The sequence below is a fragment of the Lissotriton vulgaris genome, chromosome 4_1 (genome assembly GCF_964263255.1).
Source record: "Lissotriton vulgaris chromosome 4_1, aLisVul1.2, whole genome shotgun sequence".
Classification (NCBI taxonomy): domain Eukaryota; kingdom Metazoa; phylum Chordata; class Amphibia; order Caudata; family Salamandridae; genus Lissotriton; species Lissotriton vulgaris.
Genome location: NC_141691.1, coordinates 2,036,988,967 through 2,037,014,027, shown reverse-complemented (window position 1 = coordinate 2,037,014,027; position 25,061 = coordinate 2,036,988,967). Strand labels below are relative to the sequence as shown.

General features: G+C 42.2%; 1 protein-coding gene across 1 annotated transcript in view; it reads left to right on the top strand.

The window, feature by feature from the left end:
* Positions 1-25,061, top strand: part of LOC147724916 (pentraxin fusion protein-like) — a 197,734-nt gene that overhangs the window by 126,250 nt on the left and 46,423 nt on the right. Inside the window, exon 2 of the mRNA XM_086967086.1 lies at positions 2,324-2,606. Coding sequence (XP_086823212.1) covers positions 2,324-2,606 — 283 coding nt within the window. The remainder of the gene's footprint in view (positions 1-2,323; positions 2,607-25,061) is intronic.

The window sequence follows — 25,061 nt, the reverse complement described above, 5'->3', positions numbered from 1 at the left end:
GGTCCTTTGTAAGAGTATCTCTACATCCGTCCTTTGCGACAGGGGGGATCTGTGTTAGGCGGGGGGACTAAGGGGTCGGGAACATCGTATGACTATGCCCTCCTCCATTCTTCTTTTTCCTTCCTTTAGGGTTTAGGTCAATGGGGCGATAGGCACGCTGCTAGTGGGGTTAGGCTATAGCCATCGGCAGGGGTGCAGGGTGGGTTTTTTATTTTGCCTTTCTTATTTTCTATGCCCTTTCTTTTCTCCCTTCCCTTTATTCCTTTAGGATCAGTATGGTTTGTGCTCTATTTTGACTCATTGACCTGGTATTTAGTGCCCTTGCTTTTTACGTTAAGTCGAACCTTTGGGTGGGCAGGCCCTGAGAACTGGTGTCCACGGAAATGTATATTGCTCTGTTGTTTCCTCTAAATCGTAGTCTTAACGCCAGAGTCCCATAAATGCCTGTTTTTATCTGCATATCCTGTTTTCTTGGCCTGTCCCCTGTATCCTATTGTTAGATTGTATGGCACCTGATCCGCTCATTTAAATAATATAAAATGAAACCTTTATTATATCCTGTAATTTATCAGTGCGTTCCAGTACAAGATCCATCCTGAATCGCTGCCGGACCTCAGGGTTGTCGGCTGAGGAGCTGTGTTATATTTTGATACATCAGGTCTCACTTTTGTTTAGCGGCCGACCCCCGTGGTTGTAGGCCCGTACATTATGAATGCTGCAAAAAAGGTTTTAAAAAAGTATATATAATGTCCCAGGGAGAAGGCCACAATGGACAAATGGGGACCACAAGGATTACTCTGGTTAGCCACAAACAAAATTCTGTCTTCCACATGAGGTCTGTTACTATATGCACTTACTTGATCAATCCCTCGGCCCTTAAACCCAGGGCCATATTAGAGTTCAACCAGTGCAGGACATTGTTCTTTAGTTGATAAAAGTCTTCAGAAGTGCTTGAGGGGAGCAACAGGATGTTACCCAGCATCGCTACATATGGTATACATTCCAGTGGGACGTGTAGAATAATTGCCCTCTGCCTCAAGGGCATTGTATTGGCCCTTGTATTGGCCTCCCCTCTCCTCAATGTTTCACCCAAAAAGGGTTTGGAAGGCTCCAGGTGGTCTGTTAGGCTCATGGTTTTTGAAAAGCCGTCCCCCCCTTACCCTCCCCCCACCGCCCTGCTGTCAAATGACCAAAATCCACTAGGGACTGAGACAAGTAGGTTGTGCTACCCGACACTGGATCTATCAATGATGACTGCATCTACCTTGTGTTCCCTGATCAGGCGCTCTATTACAATCTGTCCGAGAACAGGCTGATAACCCCACCGGGCTATCATGAGAGTATTTGTCCCCTTCAGGGTTATTACGGTTAATCCAGGAGAGTTATAGCTCCATTGTAGCTAGACATTACCTGATTGGGTCCAGTTCTGGTCCATACTTGCCAGCAAAGAACCTAAATTACTTTTCATCATGGCCACAACATCATCCTTGGTGAGGGTTTGCAACTTGTGGGCACTATGCACTATACCTGCTTTGCAAATAGTTAACCTATTTGCTTTGCAAATAGGATGGTGTCCCCTAAGGACCCCTTCCCCTTTGAGCATGGTTGAAAAAATATTTCTTAAGAGTGCCGACTCTTAAAAAATGAAACTTTAATGATTCATTATATTATTTTAAAAAGCGTCTATTTTCCTTTGAGGAAATTGCTTGCTTAAAAAAAAGATTACTTTATTTAAAGGCAATCACATACATGGTGGTCTGTTGACACCAGCTGGGTACCATCCCTGTGATGGCAACGAAACTTATTGGGCCATAAATTGAGACCTACCTCATTAATATCCATGATGTAGGCCTATTTGCAAACCACTAAGAACCACAATTGAAACTCATAAGAGTTTCAGACATTAGGAATAGTGAGTTCCTCATTTCCATTTTAAACAAATGTCAATTAGGAAATTGCTATTCCTAACTTCCGTAAATCTAGCCCATAATTCGTTTATAGACTCCAACTGCAGTTTTCTGAGAAATATGGAAGCCTGTGGTGGGACATGAATAAAGGACACATATATACTCCTGTCAGACTTCCCCTCTCTCTGATAGTTGCTTGCTTTACCGTCATTCTATATTTTAGGTATATTTAATAAAATGTGTCAAGCACTTTTAGGTGCAACTTACACAGTATTTTGAGTATTATGCTTTGTTTTGCCTTCATTCTATCTATTTGGTATATTTCATAAAATCTATTGAGCTTTTTTAGGTGAAACTTGCACAGAGATTTGAGGATTATGTTGAGTCACATCTCTTAATGTTCTCCATTCTTCTAGAAATTAACATAGCACAGCAAGGAATTCCCAGTCAGTGTTCTCAGTATGATGTATTTCCATGGGCTAATGCGTCACTTGCCATTGATGGACAACGGACGACTGATTTCTTTAATTCTTCCTGCACCCACACTGACAAACAGATGGCTCCCTGGTGGAGGCTGGATCTGAAAAGGTCCTACAACATATCCACAATCAGAGTATTTAACAGAAACGACTGTTGCCAAGAGCGCCTGATGTTGGCTCACGTTCGTGTTGGAGACTCTCCGAATGGTGCCAACCCTTCGTAAGTCTTTGCTGTTGTTGTATGAACTGGATTATTTTAGTAAGAAATAATGTTTTGAACCCTATTCTGATCCTGAAGTTAACAAAGCACTAAAACTGTGAAGCAATGCATGTAACCTTATTTCCCAGTGTTTGATGGATATTGTCATGATGCCACCAAAATAGCAAAGACCAAAACAGCGTGAAGACTGGTCTGCAGATTCCGAGTTAATCCATTTGGCCTGTCATCAAATGTGGGGGACATCCAAAACCCACATCCCACCCAGAAACCGTAGAACTTGAGAGCTATATTTGCTGCAGATATTAGGTTTGCAAGATAACTGTGGCAGAGAGAGTCAGCTAAGCAAACCAAGACCATGTTCCTTCAAACTGACCTTTTTGCTGAACTGAAGAGTGCATTAGTGAAGATCCATTTATACTACTGCAAAGTAGTACATCACATTACCATAAACTCACCTTCAGGGTTTGAAATTTGCAGAACAAAGCAGTCAGAAATGTGCTTGAAATCATGAAAAAGTGTGAGGAAAGTGGTTTAACGTATGGTGTGGTTGTGCGACCTCACTGTGTTATAAACTCACAATTCCATATCAGGTCCACTCAGATACGATTGTAAAGCCTTAGCTCAGTCCCGACAGTTGTGGTTTAGATAAGTCAGACTTTATCAAAGGGACAAGTTTAAATTATTTAGAAGTAACGAAACAGTTGAAAAAGTAGAAAATGGAACACTAAAACCAATTTGCAGCAAACATTGGCAAAGGTATTGGGTCTGCCATCGCCCACCAACATTTTGCCAAATCGTGTTTTTTCATGATTTGTGAAATTACCACAGAAATTGAATTTGGTGTGACTAAACACCCCTATAAGCAACTAGGTCATACACATAATTTTAATAAAATCAAATGGTCTTAGCTAACACAGACCGAAATAAGCCAAATGTGCATCTTTTGGCAGCCAGCCTCTTACCTTTGAGAAAGAAAGAAGGATAGAAAGAAGGAAAGAAGGAAAGAGGGAAGGAAGGAAGGAAGGAAGGAAGGAAGGAAAGAAAGAAAGAAAGAAAGAAAGAAAGAAAGAAAGAAAGAAAGAAAGAAAAAGGCAAGAAATACAGCAAGAAAGAAGGGATGAATAAAAAAATGGCAAGAACAACTGCAAGTAAGATAGCAATAGGTAAAGAGACAAGGCAAGAAGGAAAGAAATAGGCAAAACGGAAGGAAAGAAAAGAGTGAAAGAAAAAATAAGGAAAAATGGTAAGAAAGCAAAAAGGCAGGAATTAAAGAAGAAAAAGGAAAAAAGAGAGAAGGAAGAGCAGATGGAAAGAAATATGGAAGGAAAGAAAAAGAAAGGAAAGAACAAAAGAGAAAAAGAAAGAAGTAAATAAGGAAGAAAGAACGTGTGAAAGAAGGAAAGAAAGCAAGAAAAGTTAGAAAGGAGTTAAGAAATGAAAAACGGAGGAAAGGAGCAAAAGAAAGAAAGAAAGAAAGAAAGAAAGTTAGTAAGAAAGGAAGATGATGGAAACAAACAAAGAAGGAAATTGCAAAAAAGGGTTACAAGTGCTGTTGATTAAACATGATAAAGGCTGATTTTTTTCCTGAACATAATTTATTAAAAAACTATAGATGAAATGAGTACAGCGCAAATGTGTTCTGAAGAATTATCATCTCACACATTTTCATGTATAATATTGTAGCTTTTGGTTTGTGTATTGCCTGCATAGTAAAAACGTAATACCTTAGTGCAGAACAGTTTTCAAATGGATGCAATGTGTTATCCTGTGAAACAAGACACTTCAAAAGGAATTTACAATAGCATTTTTAGGATACAGGAATTGATAAAACTGGATGGACACTGTGTTGTTATCTATTACAAGAATCCTGCTATCATATTAGATGCTGCAAACAAAGGCTATATTAAAGTAATACGAATGTTGAAATAAATACACTAACTCTGAAGGGAACTACCTTGTGTGCAGATATGCTACTTGTGAAAAAGACAAATGCAATCATTCAAACCATCGCCCCATGCTTTATACTGCAGACGATGAAAGCGGAATATGAATGACACATCTAGGCTGGATCCTGGAAACAGCAGGTAATCCTTATTCACTCTGTTCTCCAGTTCTGATGTGATCTCAGGTCTGGGTGACAGCGGTGCCACTTTAATTCAAATTACAAGCATAGGGAGAGGGGGCAACTAACTAGCTGATTGGACTACTACTCCATTTGCTAGGAGGATTTTACACCTCTTACCTGAGAAGGCTCTTTGTGTTCCTTCATGAGAGTTGTTCACACCTCTCATAGAAAAGCAGAAGGCTGTATCAACAGCAGCCTGTTTGGAATATGACACTTTACAATGTGGTTTTCACACCACAATGCAATCACAATGCGGTTGTTACAACAAACTCGTTATTACAGCGCAGTGCCACTATAATGCAAGTTGTTACAAAGACTTGCGGTAGATGGCATGATGGACTTAGGAATGGTATGATTTACTCTTCCAACTCCAGTGTGTGCAACACTAGGGAAGGGGTTGGAATAGTAAATCATACTATTCCTTAGTCTAGAGTGCCATCTGGTGCAAGTCATCGTAACGACTTGCATTGTAATTGCACTGTGTTGTAACAATTCAGTCGTTGTAACAACTGTGTTGTGATTGCATTGCTGTGTAAAATCCGCGATGTAAACATTGTTTCCCACCTGTGTGCTACTTTTAGTTACGAAAAGACAGTTTCATAAAATTAAAGCTCTGAGGTTGCTATGAAAGGGGATCCCAATGGAGTTCTGGACTTTTTTGGTTCCGTCCAGAGGTGTCAGGGACAACACCCGAAGACCCCGGAGTTCTACCTGTCTCGGTGCACAAATAAACAGAAACACGGGTTTCTCGATGGTGGCGTCAAAGACCAAAGGTTTATTACTGCAGGGACACAGAAGTCACAGAAACTACACACGGGCAGATTCTAGGAGCCTGTTCGATTTGTACAAAGTGGGTTGCTCCTTAAATACAAAATTTTCAGCTTGGGGCAAATTCTTTACATGCTAGTACATTTTTAAACCTTCATGTCCTAAACAATAAATATTTGGTGTTACACAAGAATCGTCAACAATATCTGATGTCAAAACATTACGAACGAGGGGTTCCCACTGTTCCATAATAATCCCATGTCAACTTTTCATTCAAGAGCCGGACCGCCTCATCGTAAATTTCGTTACCTCCCCCTAATAAAGGCCCAGAAGGAAAGGAGCAGAGCCAGGTGCAGAAGATAGAAAAGCCGGATAAGAGATGTTTGTGGGTCGTAAATGGGCAAGGCTACCAGCTTCGGCCGCCTAATCATGATCAGGCCAACGAACACGAGAACCAGTATAGCAGGACTGGCCTCAGGCCGGGGAGGCAGCTTCTGCCGAGTCATGCGGCCACAGCGTTTCTGTCCTAAGGTGCACGTGTCTCAAGAGAGGTGAATCGTCGGTTAAAGCCTACGTGTCCTTAATTGAAATCAAATGATCAGAGGTCACCGCGTGTTCATTGACTATGTGAGGGCAAGAAAACAAGATGGATGCCATGATCTAAAATGGATGCCATCGGTGTATCGGAAATGTGGTTATAACAGGAGTACTCTTGCTCGTAGCGTAGCGAAAACACCAGGATATACTAAATGGATAATTTGCGGTTCATCGGTACCAAAATTACGAATTTACGACGATGTTGAAAACACGGGTTCAAATCGTCACGGAACCTCAGACCCTCCTTTTGCCCTTACATAGGCAATTACTCAGTCTATGTCAGAATCTATCTCGATGTTCATCAGGTCAGTCATATGTTGTTGCAGCATCATTCTTTCTCGTACCTTGTCTCCAAACACAGGTGGTTTTCTAAGACAGGTTGCAGCGCAGAGGCTACACAGAGCGGGACCACATTGGATAATAAGGCAGCACGAGAACAGGAATACTAGGATAATACCAACGACCATCAGAACCTTCCATCCCCACGCTGATAGTCCAAAGCCACTCTATTAGGGACCAATTTCCCTTGTCTACGTGAATAGAGTCGGAAATCTTGTGTAGCTTAGAGATCGCTTCATATACAGTCGGAGCATTATTGGGAATAAAAACACAGCAGCTCGATTGGATCATTCTGCATACCCCACCTCGATCTGCAAGTATTACGTCTAGAACCATACGGTTCTGCAACGTCGTGAGACAATCCGCCTGGAGCTCAGCTGTTAAGTTACTAAGTGCACCAGCAGTTTCTGTAATAGTAGATTCAACTACCCGTGTTAGCTGACGTAGATTTCTACTATTGGCCAAAGGCCCCCAGAACGGAAGGAAACCTTTGAAGAAGTCTCCAGCTTCCTGACCAGCGGTATCTTCCTTGCTGAAAACACCTCTTGCTACTCTGGTCTTGTGATAATCTGGGGAAGCAGTGTACGTTGGAGGCAACAGTCGAGCAATATAGCATGAACCTGAGAAGTCAGCAGGCAGCCATGTATATGCTCTATCCTGACAAATGAAGTAGGTACCCCTAGCAGTAAGAAAGGCAGGGGAAGAGTTAGACGGATACACGTAAGTCTCAACACACTCACTCTTCCCTAGCTGAGCTCTTGGATTTCTCCCATTTCCTTGCAAACAGACTTGACCTCGGTGAGGTATGACCCAAATTGGAGTGGAGCTCTTACGCTTGCTTTCACCCAAACTAATACGATACTCCGTAGAATTCCAACTCAGATATACCCGTAATTCATCTCTAGGATAAGATGGGGTGTTATTGACGTCTTTAATCATGTCAATGATTCCCTTGACTAAAGCTTTATTGGCAGAGTTATATTTAGTGGAACGTGGTGGACGCGGGGGATAGGTCTCAAGGGCATAGACGAAAATAGTCTGAAAGGCCTGAAATGATCCATTATAGCTAAAAGGCAAGACTAGATAGGGAATGCCTTTATCCATAGTGTGTGGTATCAGACCACATACCCAGCAGTCTGTTGTGTTAACTACCAGTTGGTGTTGATGCAAGAGTTGTACAAAAGTGTTATTAATGAATTCTGAGCGTCGAGCTTGTTCGTGTTCAGGAAACGAGTGAAAAGAATGATAAGAAGTAATAGTAGAAGGAATAGGATCAAGGGGAGGTACTGTGGTTGTTACCGGTGTAAAAATTAAATGCATACAAAAGACGATTCCACCCACCAACGTTATTAAAACAATCAAAAACGTAATTGCACATTGCATCAGAAAACATTTGGTATGAAGAATCTTATAAAGCCTATTTCTGCAAACATAAATTACATTCTCTCAGTGCAGCTCAGGAAGCTCCATCTTCTACAACCGCTCGCGACCACTGATGATGTGTACGTAGTTGAAAATGCCTCTATCAGCCCCGGGAGTTCCCAGAACTAACAGAAAGGCCGACCTTGTGTCTGGCCCCCGCAGATTCAACTCGGCACACAGCCACGACCCTACGGCTACCCAGACGGCAAGGCAATTAAAACAACATAGAAAAATACAAGATATTAGCAAACTTCCTGGCTGGAGGCAATGTATCAAAATTCAAATATGTAAAATAGGCAGTTTCCTGCTTTATTTGTCCTTTGTGTGAGAACGTAGGTTGTATCTCAATTTTCCTCGAGCTGTTTGATCCGGAAACAGTCTATTTTCAGCAGGGGTGGCAATGTTCAAATTCGCAGATGGCAAATGTTCTTTTGATGCAGAGGACAAATGTTCGGAGTTTAAAGGAGCAGTTTCAAAAGGGGAGTCAGAGTTCGGCGAATCAGTAATCAGTTCGGCATCGCTGAAAGGAATGAATCTGGGAACTGGTTCAGTTTCAGAAGCACCGATTCCCTTTTTCACCCAATTGTCGTAAGGAAGTGGAAGGGGTACACGTTTTGCGTGCGTCGCATGGATCCAGTTCTTTCTGCCAGCCACACGTATAGCAGTCCTCGTTGCCAACAGGACCTGGAATGGTCCGACGAATTTGGGTTGGAGATTTCTCGTCCGTCCAAAGTTTCTGATGACCACTTGGTCACCGGGTTTCAGCTGATGACCTGGACTCTCCGGTGGCTTTGGCAAAGCATCGAAAACCTGTTGGTGAATAAGACTCAATTTAGCAGTCAAGTCGAAAAGGTAATCAATTAACATTGGATATTCCAGCTGCTTAAACTCCTTCGGTCTAGGTACCCCCCAAATATTCACAGGTCGACCGAATACAATCTCATAAGGGCTAAGCCCTACTCGAGAATGTACAGTCGCTCTTGTGGATAACAGAGCCAAAGGTAGTGCATCTGGCCAGGACAAACCCGTGGAGGCCTGTATCTTGGCAAGTTTCAGTTTGAGGGTGCCATTGTAACCCTCAACTAAACCAGCAGACTGGGGGTGATTCGCACTGTGGAACTTTTGTTTTATCCCTAAGCCCGCACACACACTCTGCATAACTTTCCCTACGAATTCACTTCCATTATCTGACCATACAATCCATGGCATGCCGAACCTGGGGAAGTATTCCTTGAGAAGGATTTTGGCAGTGGACAAGGCAGTATTGTCCTTTAGTGGATATGCTTCGATCCACCTTGAAAAAGCACAGACTACCACTAGGAAGTACTTGAGATTATTGCAACGATCCATGTGATTGAAGTCTAACTGAATCACTTCGAAGGGGCAAGAAGGAGGAGCGAAATGACCAGTGGGTGTGGGGATTCCCTTGCCAGGATTATGCATCAGGCATATCATGCAATTTCTCACCACTCTTTCTGCACACTTACTAATTCCATTATTCTTCCAGACTGGAGCCAACATCTTACAAATCCCTTTAGAACTGATGTGCGCTGCTCCATGCGCCATCGTTACTACTGCAAGCACATACGCATCAGGCAACATCCAACGCTGCTGTTCCGACAAATCAATCCAACATCCATTCGAGTTCAATTTACCCGTATTCTCTTTCCATGCAAGCTTTTCCTCCTCAGTCGCTTCTTCCTGAATTGCTTTCACACTTTCCACTGTATCCTCACACATTCCAGACTCAGTAATCCATCTTGCAGACGTTGCAACATACATTCTACTCATCGTATTTCTAGCTGTCTGTTTAGCGGTCTCATCAGCAAAAGCATTTCCACGACCAACATCATCCGTGATTGCTCGATGAGCACTGCACTTCACAATCGCAACTTCAGTCGGCAAGGTTAGAGATTCCAACAAGTCATTAACTAGCTGACCATGTTGAATCTTAGTCCCATGGGACGTAATGAAACCTCTCTCTTTCCACAAACGGCCAAAACAATGGGCCACGCCGAACGCGTACTGACTATCTGTGAACACATTCACTCTCTTTCCCTTAGCTAAAACACACGCTCTAGTCAACGCGATCAATTCTGCAGCTTGGGTAGAATTCTGACTCACTCTTGCAGTCTCCACAATCGTACTCAAAGTCGTTACTGCGTAAGCAGCTGTTACATCACCATTCTCCAACTTAAAACAAGACCCATCAACATACAACGTGCCATCTGGATCTGCTAACGGAGTGTCTTTAAGATCAATTCGTCCTTTTGTTTCTTCCTCGGTTCTGAAACAACAGTCATGTGGTTCCGAATCACTCGACTCCTGACTAGTCGGCAACAATGTTGCTGGATTCAATACATTGCATCTTTTGATCTGAATATGACTTGCTAGCAGTGTCAGCTCATAGCCTGATAATCTAGCACTGGTAAGGTGCTGTGTCTTGGTTCGATTCATGAGCGTGTCCACGGCGTGAGGAACCATGACCACTAGCATGTTGTTCATGACCAAACCAGCAGATTGTCGAATGGATGCTGCAGCTGCTGCTGTAGCTCTCAAGCAACTAGGCAACGCTCTAGCTACCGGATCTAATGTTGATGAAAAATACACACAAGGGCGTTGTTTATCACCAAATCGTTGCGTCAGAACACTCAACGCGCAACCTTCTCTCTCGTAAACATAGAGTGTAAATGGCTTGCTGTAGTCGGGTGTACCCAACACAGGAGCTGAACATAGTGCATTTCGTAACTCAGAAAAACTTTGCTGACATTCGGCAGACCATGGCACCGGACTCGGAACACCTTTCCCAGTCAAAGCCACCAATGGTTTTGCCAAAAGGGAAAAATTTGGGATCCATTGCCTACAGTATGAGGTAATACCTAAAAAGGCACGCACTTCTCTCTGTGTGCTAGGAACATTCATCTGCGTAATTGCTTTTATTCTCTCTGGGGTCAACTTTCTTCCCTCCTTTGACAAGAGATGACCTAGATAGGTCACTTCTTGACAACAGTATTGCATTTTCGAAGGTGACACCTTGTGATTCAAATTGGACAAATGATGCAATAAGGAAATTGTAGCTGCTTTGCAAGTTTCCTTGTCATCGGCAGCCACTAGAAGATCATCGACATATTGCACTAAAGCAGAACCAGTAGGAAGTACAAAGGAATCTAACTGACTTTTTAATGCCTGACTGTAGATGGATGGGCTCTCACAATAGCCTTGTGGAGCACGTTGAAACCTGAAGCTTCGGCCTCCTAAAGAGAAGCCGAAAATATCTCTGCTTTCCTCGGCTATCGGAATGCTGAAAAAGGCATTCTTCAAGTCGATAACTGAAAACCATGTGGCTGTAGCAGGAATCAACGTTAACAATGCAGTAATGTCTGGAACCACAGGAAACTGTGGGATCACAATTTTGTTAACCTCTCTAAGATCGATTACAAATCTATAGACTGGAGGCTTTGAAGGATCAGTGCGTTTTAGAATTGGTAATACAGGACTGTTACAGATATTTCCTCTAGTTTCCTCTACTACGTCTTTCTTGATCAAATCTTGCACAATCAATAAAAGCGCACGTTCACCTTCACTAGAGATCTTGTATTGTGGGATTCGTGGAAATTTGACATTCGCTTTCAAAGTGACTACATATGGTGGAATTTGTAAAAGACCTACATCGTTAGGACCAGTCGCCCAAAGAGTATCAGGGAGAGAACGCAGCTCTGGTTGGAGCGCATCCATTGATAAGTACATCGGGGAGATGATTCTCTTACCCAATGTAAGCTGTACTCCTGCCGGAGAACAGTACAGTGTCGCGTACAGGCGTTTCAACAAGTCTAAACCAAGCAGATTTTCATTACAACCAGTCGTCAAAATCAAGGGTGCTTTCAATTGACGGGGTCCAACAGAAATAGACAAAGGACCAGATACGGGGTTGTAAACAGGGGCGCCTGAAAAACCTACAGAAACATTTGTTAAGCCAGACAAAGGTGCGCCAGGGAGTTTCGCATGTATGATAGAACTTTTTGCTGCACCAGTATCCAACAGAAACGGTTCGACTACACCTGATGTTGCTACTGCGACATAAGGCCCACTCTGATCTACTGGAACTGATACTACTCCCTCTCTTTGTCCATGGCTGTCCTAGTACTCATTTTGCTGAAATTCCTCGCTAACTTCACAGTAGTCTTCAACGTGATACTATTGAGATCTATTTGGTTGGGCAGACTGTCCATTTCGTTGATCAAAATAATTAGAAGAGCGATCATTAAGCATGGGCGGAAAATCCGTTTCGCTCGCGGATTTTGCGGATTTTCGGTAAATTCGCAATCCGCGAGATCCGCGAATCTCCCGCAAAATCCACAAATCCGCGAGCAGCGGATTTTATGGCTTGCTCGCACTGTTCGCGTGAGTTCGCGGCTTGCCAGTACAACTTCGCACCCCGCGAGTAAGTGCTAAATTGCAGAAATACGATCTTAGCAAAACTGAAACTACTTACCAGGTTCAAAAGTTCAGGCTCATCATTAGTAGCCATTTCCTGTAGTGCTTCCTGAGGGGCCCCTCCAGAGTTCAGTTGCCAGTTGCAACTATTATGTGACCCTGCTCTGAACCTCAGAATAGTTACACATATGCCACAAAGGTCCTGAATTACAGCTAAGGGAGACAAGCAGGAGCCAGGCTGGAAGTTAAAATCCATTATTCAGCCCCTAATTCATTATTGTCAGTTGGGGCAGGGCAGGTGTTGTAACTAATTTTGCAACAATGAAAGCACTTAGCAAGTGCAAAAGATCACTAATCAGGAAGCACTAAGGAAGCAGGTGCCAGCTAAAAAAATATTCTGTGACACATTAATCAGCCCCAAATTAATTCAGGTCACTTGAGGCAGGGAAGGTGTGCTTTGCTTTGCCGAAAATAATGTACACTGGACAACCAGAGGGTGTGGTGATGAAACAGAGGGTGGCATGGGTGGGCCAGAGGGTGGCATGAGTAGTCAGAGAGTGGCAGTGGTGACAGAGAGTGGCAGTGATGAAGAAGAGTGTCCCAAACAGGCTGGACACGTAGAAACAACAAGTTCGCAAAACTTGCGACCCGACAGGTAAGTTCGCAAATTGCGAAATTGTAAAAACCCTCGCAAACTGGCAGAAACACGCGCGAACACAAAAAAAAAATCCGCACATTCGCGGGAATTCGCGGATTTTGCGGATTGCGAGTTCGCAAATCCGCAAAATTCGCGAACGCGAGATTCTCAAAATTCGCCCATGCTTAGCGATCATTCGTTTGTAGAGGCATAGCACCTCGTCCTCGACCTCTAGAATTTTGCATAGGACCACCACGACCTCTCTGAGCTGCTGCAGCATTATTTTGTGCTAATACCGGACACTCATTCTTATAATGACCTTCCTTCTTGCAGTAAGCACACTGATTCCATTGGTATTGCGGTCTCTGAGAACCATAATCTGTTCTCTGATATGGCCCTTGCTGTGTGTTAGTCTGATTCGTGCGAGGCGGATATGCTTGCTGCAAAAGAACTTTAGTTTTTAAATCTTTCGTTTTCTTATCTGACTTTTCCTTCTCTTCTTTATCCCTATTTTCATAATACTGGGCAGTTGCAAGTATTTGCCCAGTCGTAGAGACAGCCCACGCACTTTCAGAATCTTTCAATTTATTACTGAGCTCTGGTAACAGATTGTGCACAAATTTATCAACAAATAGTCTCTTTCCTCCTTCCGTGCTCATATCCTGACCACTGTGATCTACGAAAGTTTCTTCAAACCTTGTGAAAAAGTCGGAGACACTTTCGTCCTTCTTCTGCCTGCATGCGGACAACTTATGCCAGTTAACACGCGATGCTGGCATCAGAGGCTTCATTAAATCGATTATTCTACCGGGCAAATCAGCAATTAGAGGTTTGGGTTTAGAACCACCTATTTGTTGACCATCTGCCGCTATTATAGCTGCCCAATCACCACCTAGGGCAACTGGATGATTTTCTTTACGAATTTTAGCCCAAATTGGTTGTGGTACTACATTGCCAAATAACATGTCAATGTCCGCTAAATTCATTACGCAAGCTCCAACTGTCTGCGCTAACTCTTTGTAGTATCCGGCTGGATTCTTACGTGGATCTGGCAAGGCCTGTTTCACCGCTAACACTTCGGCTCGTTTCCACGGAATGTGTATCCACACTCTTTGGAACTGGGCCGGAGCGGCAGCAATACCATTCACTGCATCAGCTTGCACAGCTTCGCGCCATATTGGAGGAACCTCCCTCATAGGATATTGTCGATTCTGCTTCGTACTACGCTTTTCTAACTCTCTTGGTGAACGAAGGGAAGGATCGAATCTAAAATCTAAAATTAACTCCATTGCTTCTTTTATCTCCTGACCAACTATCATACCTGCAGCAAATTTTTGTTGAACCTGGATTAATTCATCCGGTACCTGTTCAGATTCGCTCTCTTCCCATTCTTCACGTAAAAGGGAACACATGACATCAAACACATAGCGCTGTGTCGGTTCCTTCCATTGCATGAATGTATCTAATACATCTCGCACACTATATCTTCCAATTTTCGAAATCCACCTAAGGGCAGGGGAGTCTAATATTCCACGTTCTTCACTACTAGGAAGCTGACTACATCTCTGAACGGAGTCAGAGACAGGACTCCTAATCAAGGTTTTGTAAAAGGGAGATAGAATATTAGTGACAGAATCAGTGATTTTCCGACGAACAGAAAGCGGAGTCATATAGCTTGCAGAAGTTTGAAGAAGAGTAGTAGTCGGGACAGAAGAAACAGCGACAGTAGGGGTAGCAGGAAAAGTAGCTTGTGAAACAACAGGTATGAGCGGTACAGGCATAGGCAAAGGAGCTGGCAATACTGGAAGAGGGGGTGCCGGAGGAACATTAATATTGACCACAGGAAGTACAGGAGCTTGATTCAGGGGAGCAGGAGCAGGAATACCAGGCTGTCCATAACATTCGGTAAAGGTGGAGCTGTAGCACCCTGTGCATACGGTGGGGGTGACCGTAACAAGTAAGACAGCAGGGGATCCTTTTCGGGGTCCTCTACTATCTTAGCTGTACTCGATGGCAAGGCAGGATAGCACTTGTCTATTGCTAGATTACGCTCTCTATTGGCCACCTCCATCGCTTTCTCAGATTCGTTGAGTTGCAGCTGCTTGGCAGACTGTTCTAAAGTCAACTCCTGCTCTTTCTGTTCTTTCTTTAACTTTTTAGTTTCTCTCTGTTTGGATTCTTTTCGCCAATAACAGAAAGAATCAAACATTGCCGGCCGGGCTTTCTTCTTAAATAATTTCATTTCTAAATTATCAAGAATTTCGGGTTCAAAACTACCATGCAGTGGCCAACTAAGGACACCGTCTTTCTCTGTATATCGGATCCATACCTCATTATAAGATATAGGACCCACACCGAATTTACAATAAAGATCATAAAGAGGAGTTCCAATCGGAGGAACCAGACATGAGTCCTCCAACCGGGAATCCCTGTTGCAACCAAAACACAACAACAAACAATTTTTCCGACTTACCACTTTATAATCCGGAACACAGAACAGACACAAACAAAGGTGCGCACTTGAACCAAGAACTTAGGCCTACCAAAGCGAACAAATGTATCGATACCCAAACTAAACCAAATGATTATCGCAACTAGAACAACCGTGATAATCTTACGAAACCAAACCAAACCAAGAACTAAAAGGATTATCCAAACAGGAGCAAACCCTTACGAAGTAACCAACTAGCAACCACTTAATACTTAACTGAGGCACTGAAGACGTCACCAAGGAGAAACCCGTCTCGTCTCGCCGTACTAAGGTCTGCACCTCGGGTCCAAGACAGGGCGACAGTCAAGGCAGCGGACCACTGCAGCCGTCCGAACGGGAACCCTCGTGGAAGAGAACGGCGGGCCACTTTTGCGATATGCCGGGATCGATGAAGTGGGGCGCCTCCCTCTGGAATCTTCACACGAAGCTTCTCGAACTCTTCAGGCTTTTGGACCGGTACCGAATGACGTCGCCCCACGCTGGGCGCCAATTGGAGTTCTGGACTTTTTTGGTTCCGTCCAGAGGTGTCAGGGACAACACCCGAAGACCCCGGAGTTCTGCCTGTCTCGGTGCACAAATAAACAGAAACACGGGTTTCTCGATGGTGGCGTCAAAGACCAAAGGTTTATTACTGCAGGGACACAGAAGTCACAGAAACTACACACGGGCAGATTCTAGGAGCCTGTTCGATTTGTACAAAGTGGGTTGCTCCTTAAATACAACATTTTCAGCTTGGGGCAAATTCTTTACATGCTAGTACATTTTTAAACCTTCATGTCCTAAACAATAAATATTTGGTGTTACACAAGAATCGTCAACAATATCTGATGTCAAAACATTACGAACGAGGGGTTCCCACTGTTCCATCATAATCCCATGTCAACTTTTCATTCAAGAGCCGGACCGCCTGATTGTAAATTTCGTTACCTCCCCCTAATAAAGGCCCAGAAGGAAAGGAGCAGAGCCAGGTGCAGAAGATTGAAAAGCAGGATAAGAGATGTTTGTGGGTCGTAAATGGGCATGGCTACCAGCTTCGGCCGCCTAATCATGATCAGGCCAACGAACACGAGAACCAGTATAGCAGGACTGGCCTCAGGCCGGGGAGGCAGCTTCTGCCGAGTCATGCGGCCACATCGTTTCTGTCCTAAGGTGCACGTGTCTCAAGAGAGGTGAATCGTCGGTTAAAGCCTACGTGTCCTTAATTGAAATCAAATGATCAGAGGTCACCGCATGTTCATTGACTATGTGAGGGCAAGAAAACAAGATGGATGCCATGATCTAAAATCGATGCCATCGGTGTATCGGAAATGTGGTTATAACAGGAGTACTCTTGCTCGTAGCGTAGCGAAAACACCAGGATATACTAAATGGATCATTTGCGGTTCATCGGTACCAAAATTACGAATTTACGACGATGTTGAAAACACGGGTTCAAATCGTCACGGAACCTCACCAACATAGCATTGGTTGCTGCTAGCTCAGCTTTCCAAAAATAGTCTATTCAACCCAAGGAAGTACCACCATATATGCCTCAGATCACCCTATAACTCATTCAAGATCTAAGAATAACATGAGTATTGATGGAATAGAATGTTGTGGTCACATAGTACTAACCATGCAGTAAATCCTGTTTCTAGCCGTATAACTGTGTAATGTGCCAAAGAGGTTGCAATGAATAGACCCACAAGACAATGCTCTCATCCCCAACCTACAGAAACAGTTGAATATCACGCCATACTGAATACAGCTTGTAGATCACACCCCTTAGGCCCAGAATACCAAGAGTATAATGTCTCTACTGCAACATCTCTCTTATGTGCAATGATCTTATTTTAGAGTGCATTACACATTGTTTAATTGGTCTTATAAAGAAAGATGCCTTTCCTCCACCTCCAAATTCCAATTTGCAAGTGTAAATGCATTGAGCTGTGTCCCCATGACACAGCAATGTTCCTTTATACCCCATTCATGCCATTCATCATATGGACAAACTTTCACTCTTTGTTTCAAGTCTGGGTTGAAATCGATGGGTGCATAAGGAGATGAATAGGTAGTTAATCCTCCTTTGATGACCTAAAATTTGAAAGGCATACATAGCAGGGACAAAGCAACAAGGAATGTAATTTCCTGTGTCATAGTCATGCTACATCCCAAGCGGACCTGCCTACCACCACTTGCTTCATGTGGACCCAAAACATATCAGTTTCCACATTACAATATAGAATTCTTCAGGCCATCAAAGAAGGCTATTTCAATAGTAACCAGACATATCTGAAAGAAGAACAAGATAATGAGCAGTATTTATTTATTGTTTTTCCAATCATGCCACAACAAGAGATAAAGCGAATGGATCAGTGTTTAAAATCACTGCGTATATCAGCATATGAAGGAGGCCAACTGGCCAGCAAAATTGTAACTGGGTCTTCATTTGAATTTCCCCTTATTGATTCAAGCCAAAATAAGTGTCCCGGATTAATAAACTAATTTTTCCTCAACCTCCAAATTAAATTTCCATTTATAGAGAGTCCCCATGGAAAATGTTCACGCTGGTCCTATATCCTCCTAGTGCTAACTCTGCATTAAAATGGGTGGGTGTATACGGAGATGTGAAGATGTGAATCCCACACTTTTAAAAGTGTATGTAGCAGGGTACAGAGGTATAGGATTGGTAGGTGCCTGTGCCATGGAAACCATGCTATATCACAAGCAGATCTGCCTATCACCATTTGGACCCACAGTGTATCAGTTTCCAGCAAAGACCAATCACACAATACCTGGAGAAGGGATTATATACACCACAGAGTTACTGTAATGCTTCAGAGACTCAGTTCAGTTCAAAAGCTTTTATTCGATTTGTACATACAAATCATACAAGCAAAACACAATTGAAATATTAAAAATCACAAATAATCTTTCCTGAGAAAAGGGGAAAAAGCTGAAGTGCAGCAAGTAGAAAATAAACATGCCTCTATAGGTCGACATGATCTTATAAAATACACGACATTCTTACATGGACTACCTAGGAGTCAGTAGAAATTACTTACTAGGCCATTACTGGGAACAATATATTAAAAATTGTTAAATAATCATACAATACTGTGGAACACTGTATAAATACCTTAATACAGACATTGATATAAAATTCAAGGAGAAGTAAAACATATATATATACAGACAGGGATAATAACATTAATTTCATCATAAGTAAACCCTGGCAGCTGTATAGCACAAGTACAGACAGGTCAGTAAACACTTTTTAAAATACAATACTTTTCCTGGCAGCTGTACATTTTAAAATAAAAGTAGCCAAGAAGAAACAAATCTCCTCGTTCACTAGTAAGGATAAAATTATCAATGCTGTTTGTGTGGTACAGATGTTATATTTGATAAAAATTGGTTTAAGGTATTTAAGCCTAAAATACTGGTAAAATTTACAAAAAAGTAAAAAATGGCAACTACTCTGACGCGAAGTCCCGTCACACGGACAAGGTGTGTTTGAACTAGTCTTTGTGTTTGGAAAAGCAACCAAGTGGTGTACAATACCCAGTCTGACCCGTGTTAAAACATACTGGTGAGAAGGGCGGGTCACAAACACAAGATAGGATTGCAATCCTGGAACTAAATTTAAATCTTTGTAGAATTTCAAAGTAGCAAGATTTCCAACAGCTTTGTCTCGCTCAGCCTTACGAAATTTAAGGAACGTTATCTTAATTTCTATGCTTGTGTCAAAAGTAATCAGAAGGGCCTCAAAGAAGCACAAAACTATGAGTAGTATACTTTTTACTAGTAAATGACTGCTTATCAGCACATAATGGAGTGTGATTGGCCTTAAGGAGATCAAATTGCAGGGTATTCTTATTTGATAAATATTTAAGATATGCCACTGCCCCTCTAAACTGCAACTGGGTTCTCAATTGAATTTACTCTACCTGATTCAAGGTCAAGCTCATAGTTATTTGATAACCTTCCAGTTCCTCACAAGTGCTGCTCTGATATATCGGTGCCATGACATAAGCTGTCCGTGAGCGCAAAATGAGAAAGGTACTATTGTTAAAAACATACTGTTATGTTCTTTTGATTCAAATGATCTTTTATCTTCCTATTGTCATAGATGCATGACAGGTGTAAGCTGAGATGAACAATGAAGCAGACAGGGTCTAGTTCTGGTTCCCTCTGGAAGGTTTAGACTCAATACAGATCAGAATGGACAATGCACTCCCTTCAGTCACCGATTTGAACATAATCATTGTGATAGAGTATAGGCCATTCTGTAACCCGCTCCAGACCAGGCTAAAGAAGAAGCAGTCAACACAGGAGGGAATTATGTACAATTCATATATCATTTATTGCACAGTTTTCTTCCTGGCTGGTTCACAAAGCATGTCTTGTCATGTGCTTGCCTGCCATGAATAAATTCAGACTGGTCTGGGTATACAAAAACTGACCAGAGCAGGTTTGCTCTGGAAACCAGACCAGTTGCATATAATTTTGCATCACTAGTGAGAGCAGCTAATGGTCTTTATTATTAGAAGATTTTAGGGTTCTTGCCAGTTTGAGAATGACTGAGGCACACCTCATTCATGAAATGGACAATTTTGCAAAACTAAGTAAAAAGTTACAATGCTTAATCAGTTTAATGACTGGTTGGGAGCAAAACCAATTTATAAAAGCTACACAAGTGTCGATTTGGACCAAGCACCTTGGATGCCTTAATCTATTGACCTACCTGTCTATTATTGGAGATTCTAATACTTCAGCCTGGGTCTAGGCATCCTTTGCAGCCCAGCGCAATCACTATATCTCCTCTGTACCACCTTTAGATAGACTTGAGCCAAATACAAGGTCTCCTAAAGTACCTACATTCTCCAACATCTCTATTTCCACTCGTATAAGGGTACACCCATCTAATAGAAAGTCATTAATGTATTGATTGTTTGCCTTTGCCACACAGCTTGATAAATAACCTGTCCCCACCTCATTGTTGGGTTCCTAGACAAATAGTTTACTATGGGGCAGCGTTATCTTCAACCTATTTATAAACATTGCTTTCATCTGGCCTCTAATACCTGTTGTTTGTGTTGGTCACATGGGTCACTCTAACTGTTCTGCATCTTTAAGTTCCTTCTAAAAAATGTTTTTTCAATCTTTGTCCTCATTAAAGCAAAAAGAAAAAGTGAGTGGTCGTAAAGCAGTACCATGGCACCTTCCTGGACCCAGTAGATTAGATACATAACCCTACAGATCTCCTGCCACCTCCATATTGTTCTGGAGACGCCGACCGCATGACACTTGGGAATGTCGAAGATGGGATCACGCCCATGGTTTATATCATTTTCCAAAAACTCACTTACTTCATAATCATTAGACTTTTTATATGTGCTAGAAAGTTGTAGAGTCCAAATTATTAGCCCAATTATCCCAAATCCCCCAGAACCTAGTTATTTTCTTTGCTCCACAGGCCATATCCAATGCGTTGATTCTTTTAACAGAGGACACCCAATCTAACAACTTTGGAGAATTAGGTGATATCTTATGTAAACAGATTTCTCTTCTTGCCAACAGTATTAAAACAAACAGTAGGGATAATTGGAGATTTGGCAGTTTGATGGTACTACTGTCATCAGGTAAAATTCTGAAAATAATTAATACCAGGCTTACCTGAATTTCTTGACTCATTACTTCGGAAATAATCTTACCAAGTTCCCTCCAGAAGCCCTGGATCTGAGGACACTGGGCGAACATATACACATCTCAAGTTACACTTCGCACAGACCTTCTCCCCACCTCCCAGTTTGGAGACCTCTTCGGGGTCCAATAGGCTCTGTGAAGTGTGAACAGATGGTTTCTCCTCAATGATGCAGCATTGACAACATTCCAGTGCATATAGATACTTGCCAAAAGGATGAAATATCGCTGAGCGGCAGTTCTCTTCTCCAGGGCTCCTCCATGGGCGGTGCTGGTGGATCTCCTTTAATCAAAGTCCAGTACCAATTCACCACTTCTTTTCATTGGAGGGACGGGACTAGAAACCTGCTCTCCAGACCTTCAATACTAATTTCATCTTTCTCCTGGTCAGAAAACCAAGGGAGATTTGATAAAATTTTAATCTCAATAGCCTTTGATTTGTTTGAAAATTAAGCTCATCCCATGACAAGAGATTATTTTCTAGCAGTAGTTGGCCCCATTTCTGAAATCCATTTTCCTATAAAGGGGCAGATAATCTGTCATTTAAACATGATGAAGTACCTGGAGAGTTCCATATAGGACCACTAAAACAGTAGTATGGAATTTTGAGTAGCTTCCTAAACTGGAACCATAACTCACAGGCCGACCGTATCACCTTGCTTTTGATTTTTTTTTAAATATTTTGGGTTATCAAATTTAAAAAGAAATCCATCGCCCCCCTGCGGTACACTATTGGACATGGCTAAGAGGCAAGGTGCACAGTAGGTGGAATCAAGAAGCAGAGATCTCGTATTCTTAAAAAGAAATGCCCAGCTGTAACACCCAAAGTCAGGACTGGCTATTCCCCCTGCTGCTTTCTCGCATCTCAGTTTCTTCCAAGCAATCCTCACCCCTTTGTCGGCGCACAGAAAGCTGTTAATGTCTGATTGCAATTTCCTTAAGGCAGCTGAGCTAAATAGCAGAGGGTTTGCATCAAGTATAAATGTCACTTGAGGGAGAACCGACATTTTAACAAGGTTAGAACAACCAAGGATTGACAATGAGAGGTTGCTCAAAGACTTCAATAAAGCTCTTATCTCCTTCTTTTTAACCTCTAAATTGATCTGGGCCAAGTCATTTATATTCTGTGTGATTTGAATACCTAAAAATCTTATTTGATGGTGTACTAGAGACAAGCTATATTGCCAATTCCATGTCATAATTTCAGATTTTTGTGAGTTGATTTGGTAGCCTGATATCTTCCCAAAATCTATGAGTAGTTTTGGCAGAATCTTTGGTGACTCTTTTGTAAAAATCATCAGGTCATCGGCATACAGGGCTAATTTCTTTGACCAGCCCCTAAATTCAAATGGGACAAAGCAAAAGCAGTCACTGGCCCTAATGAATTGGGCCAGTGGTTCTATATATAGAACAAAAAGAAGAGGGGAGAGGGAACAACCCTGCCTAGTGCCTCGCTCTAAAGTAACCGAGTTAGATAGGTTCCCATTAACTATAATCCTGGCTGGTGGAGTTTTATATATATTCGTAATAGTTATTAAAATATTTTCTCCTAATCCGGCTGCTTCAACTAGATGCTACAAGCAAACTCAGTTCACCCAGTCAAAAGCTTTGGCCGCATCGAATGCAAAGATGGTAAGTGGCAAGCTATTAGCTGAAGCGATGCCAATAGCTCCTATCAACTCGTTTGTTAGTTCATGCAGTTGGCGTTCCCTAATAAATCCCTTTCGATCCAGGTGGATTAATTTTCCCATTATACCATTCAGTCTCCCTGCTATAATTTGCACAAAGATTTCATAATCACAATTAAGCAGGGAGATGGGTTTGTACGATTCACATTTTTTGTAAATCTTTGTTAGATTTCGGGATCAGGGAAACGGCCGCCTCGTTCCATGAACTAGGAATTGGAGAGCTGGATAAAAAGATATTAAAAGGGAGGTAGTGCTGCAGGTCTTGATCCCTGACGAGTTCTATATTGCTCTTAATGAGACACTTGCCCCGTTCCTAAAGAAGCAGAGAAGTGGGTGTTGAACCCAAAGCAGCTCATGTAATTTAAGACCACGCACTAATAGAGGTTCCCCCTGTTTCTCATTTACAGTCTATGGTCCTGACGAGAACTCCATAACCAAGGAGTTCGAAACGCGTAGACCTTCTCAGATAACGTTTTCACGTTGAAACCATAAGAAAATTTAACAAATCGTTGACTACCGGGATTTACATTTACAAATGAGATTCTATGGTTTCTTATTCATGAATTGTATATAAATTGTAAAAAAGTGTAGATTGTTTTAGACTGTTAGTTGAATGAATGTTTTTGAGTATGTCTTTCAGTATGAATGAGTATGAATGAGATTTAAGGAGAAAAGTACTTTCATGTTTGTTTTTGTAATGTGCTTCACTAAAAAAGTTTTGTTGAAATACAGAAATGTTTAAAAAATATATGTAAGAAAAAAAGTGTAAAAAAAATGCAAATTCGAAGTGATTGACTCTATGATTAGAATCTCTCTTGCATATTGTTTGGTTCATATATATAGAATGAAGTAAGTCCTCAGAATTATTTGGCAGTACTGGCATTTGTTTTGTGATACTATTTAAGGCAGGGTTTGGCCTTACTGCTTGGGAACCCATACCCAGTGGTGATCAGTAACACCCCGGATAGAGGCACCCAAAGTTAAACATACCACCAGCTCATATCCCATTTGGGACAGCAACTTTCTATCCTGGAAACTAATGTGAATTTCTGACAGGAGCGCAAAATGGGGTTTATATATGTCAACCTCCTCTTGTACTAGTCTCCTATTTTGCTTGCTGTTGAGGCCTGCAACATTCCAAACTAATACTCTTAACTTAAACATATCTTATATTAGTAACTTTAGTTTTCCTCTGGATAAAGTATTTATTAAACAAACATGACTTGCTTTTGTCTAAGACGTAATTCTTTCTTGCTATACATTTTTCCCCCTTTTTTTCCTAACCCACCCTTTAGAGCTGCCCTTCCCCACCCTCTCACCCTCAAGTCCCTGAGGGGGGAGCACCCCTCTATACCTTGCTGCCGCTTTGGTGGCAGGACAGTGAAGTGGTAAGCAAGGAGGCAACCCCTACCCGCTTCCAAAGTAAAATCTTCAATTCATAAGAGAGAAAAAGCAACAAAAGAAGAAGAGGAAAATATGAAGATTTATGTGTGAGTGCATTAAAGAGTAAGAAAAAGAAAAAGTTCAACCCAATGCTGCCCATTGTGCTCGAAGAATCAAGGATGTATCCTGCTGTAGCCATTTCAATTGCCTCGTTCAATTGTGAATTTTTCTAGAGCCTGAACCGCCTTTTCTTGTTCAGTGAAAAAGAATGACTGACCGTTTCTAATCACCTTGAGGCATGCAGGTTTTTGTAAATAAACCGTACAACCTATCGCCTTAAAAGAGTCAATCAACTTGTGGAGCTCCCAGCGTCGTTCCATAGTGCCCTTGCTCAAGTCTGAGCGCAAAAAGAAAAAGATGTTATCAATAGTAACCGGGCTATTAGATTTAGCTTTGAAAAACACTGCTTGAATCAGCAGGAAATGTATTATCTTTATTCTTTTGAAAAAGGGGCAGTCTATGTACTCGCTGCAATCAGGAGTTCCAGTCCCAGTCTTATAAGTCGCCGAAATAAATTCACAACGTTGGATCTGGGGTCCGCCCCCTCCGCGCCCTCGGGAATCCCAAAAAGTCTGAGGTTATGTCTGCGTGCCCTATTCTCCATGTCCTCCACCTTGGCTTGCAATTTAGATATGGAGTGGTGTGGCTCACTTGTTAGAGGCGGCAGACCAAGAAGCAGAGAACGGCCCGGGACCAGGGTTCAATTCACGACGTGGCAGGATCGTGGACAAGGGTCAGCGGACTCGATAATTCTCGCCTCGGTGCCTACTCTAACCAGGGATCACACTCGGCAACTCTGGACATTAGCTTGCCTCATCTCTACAAC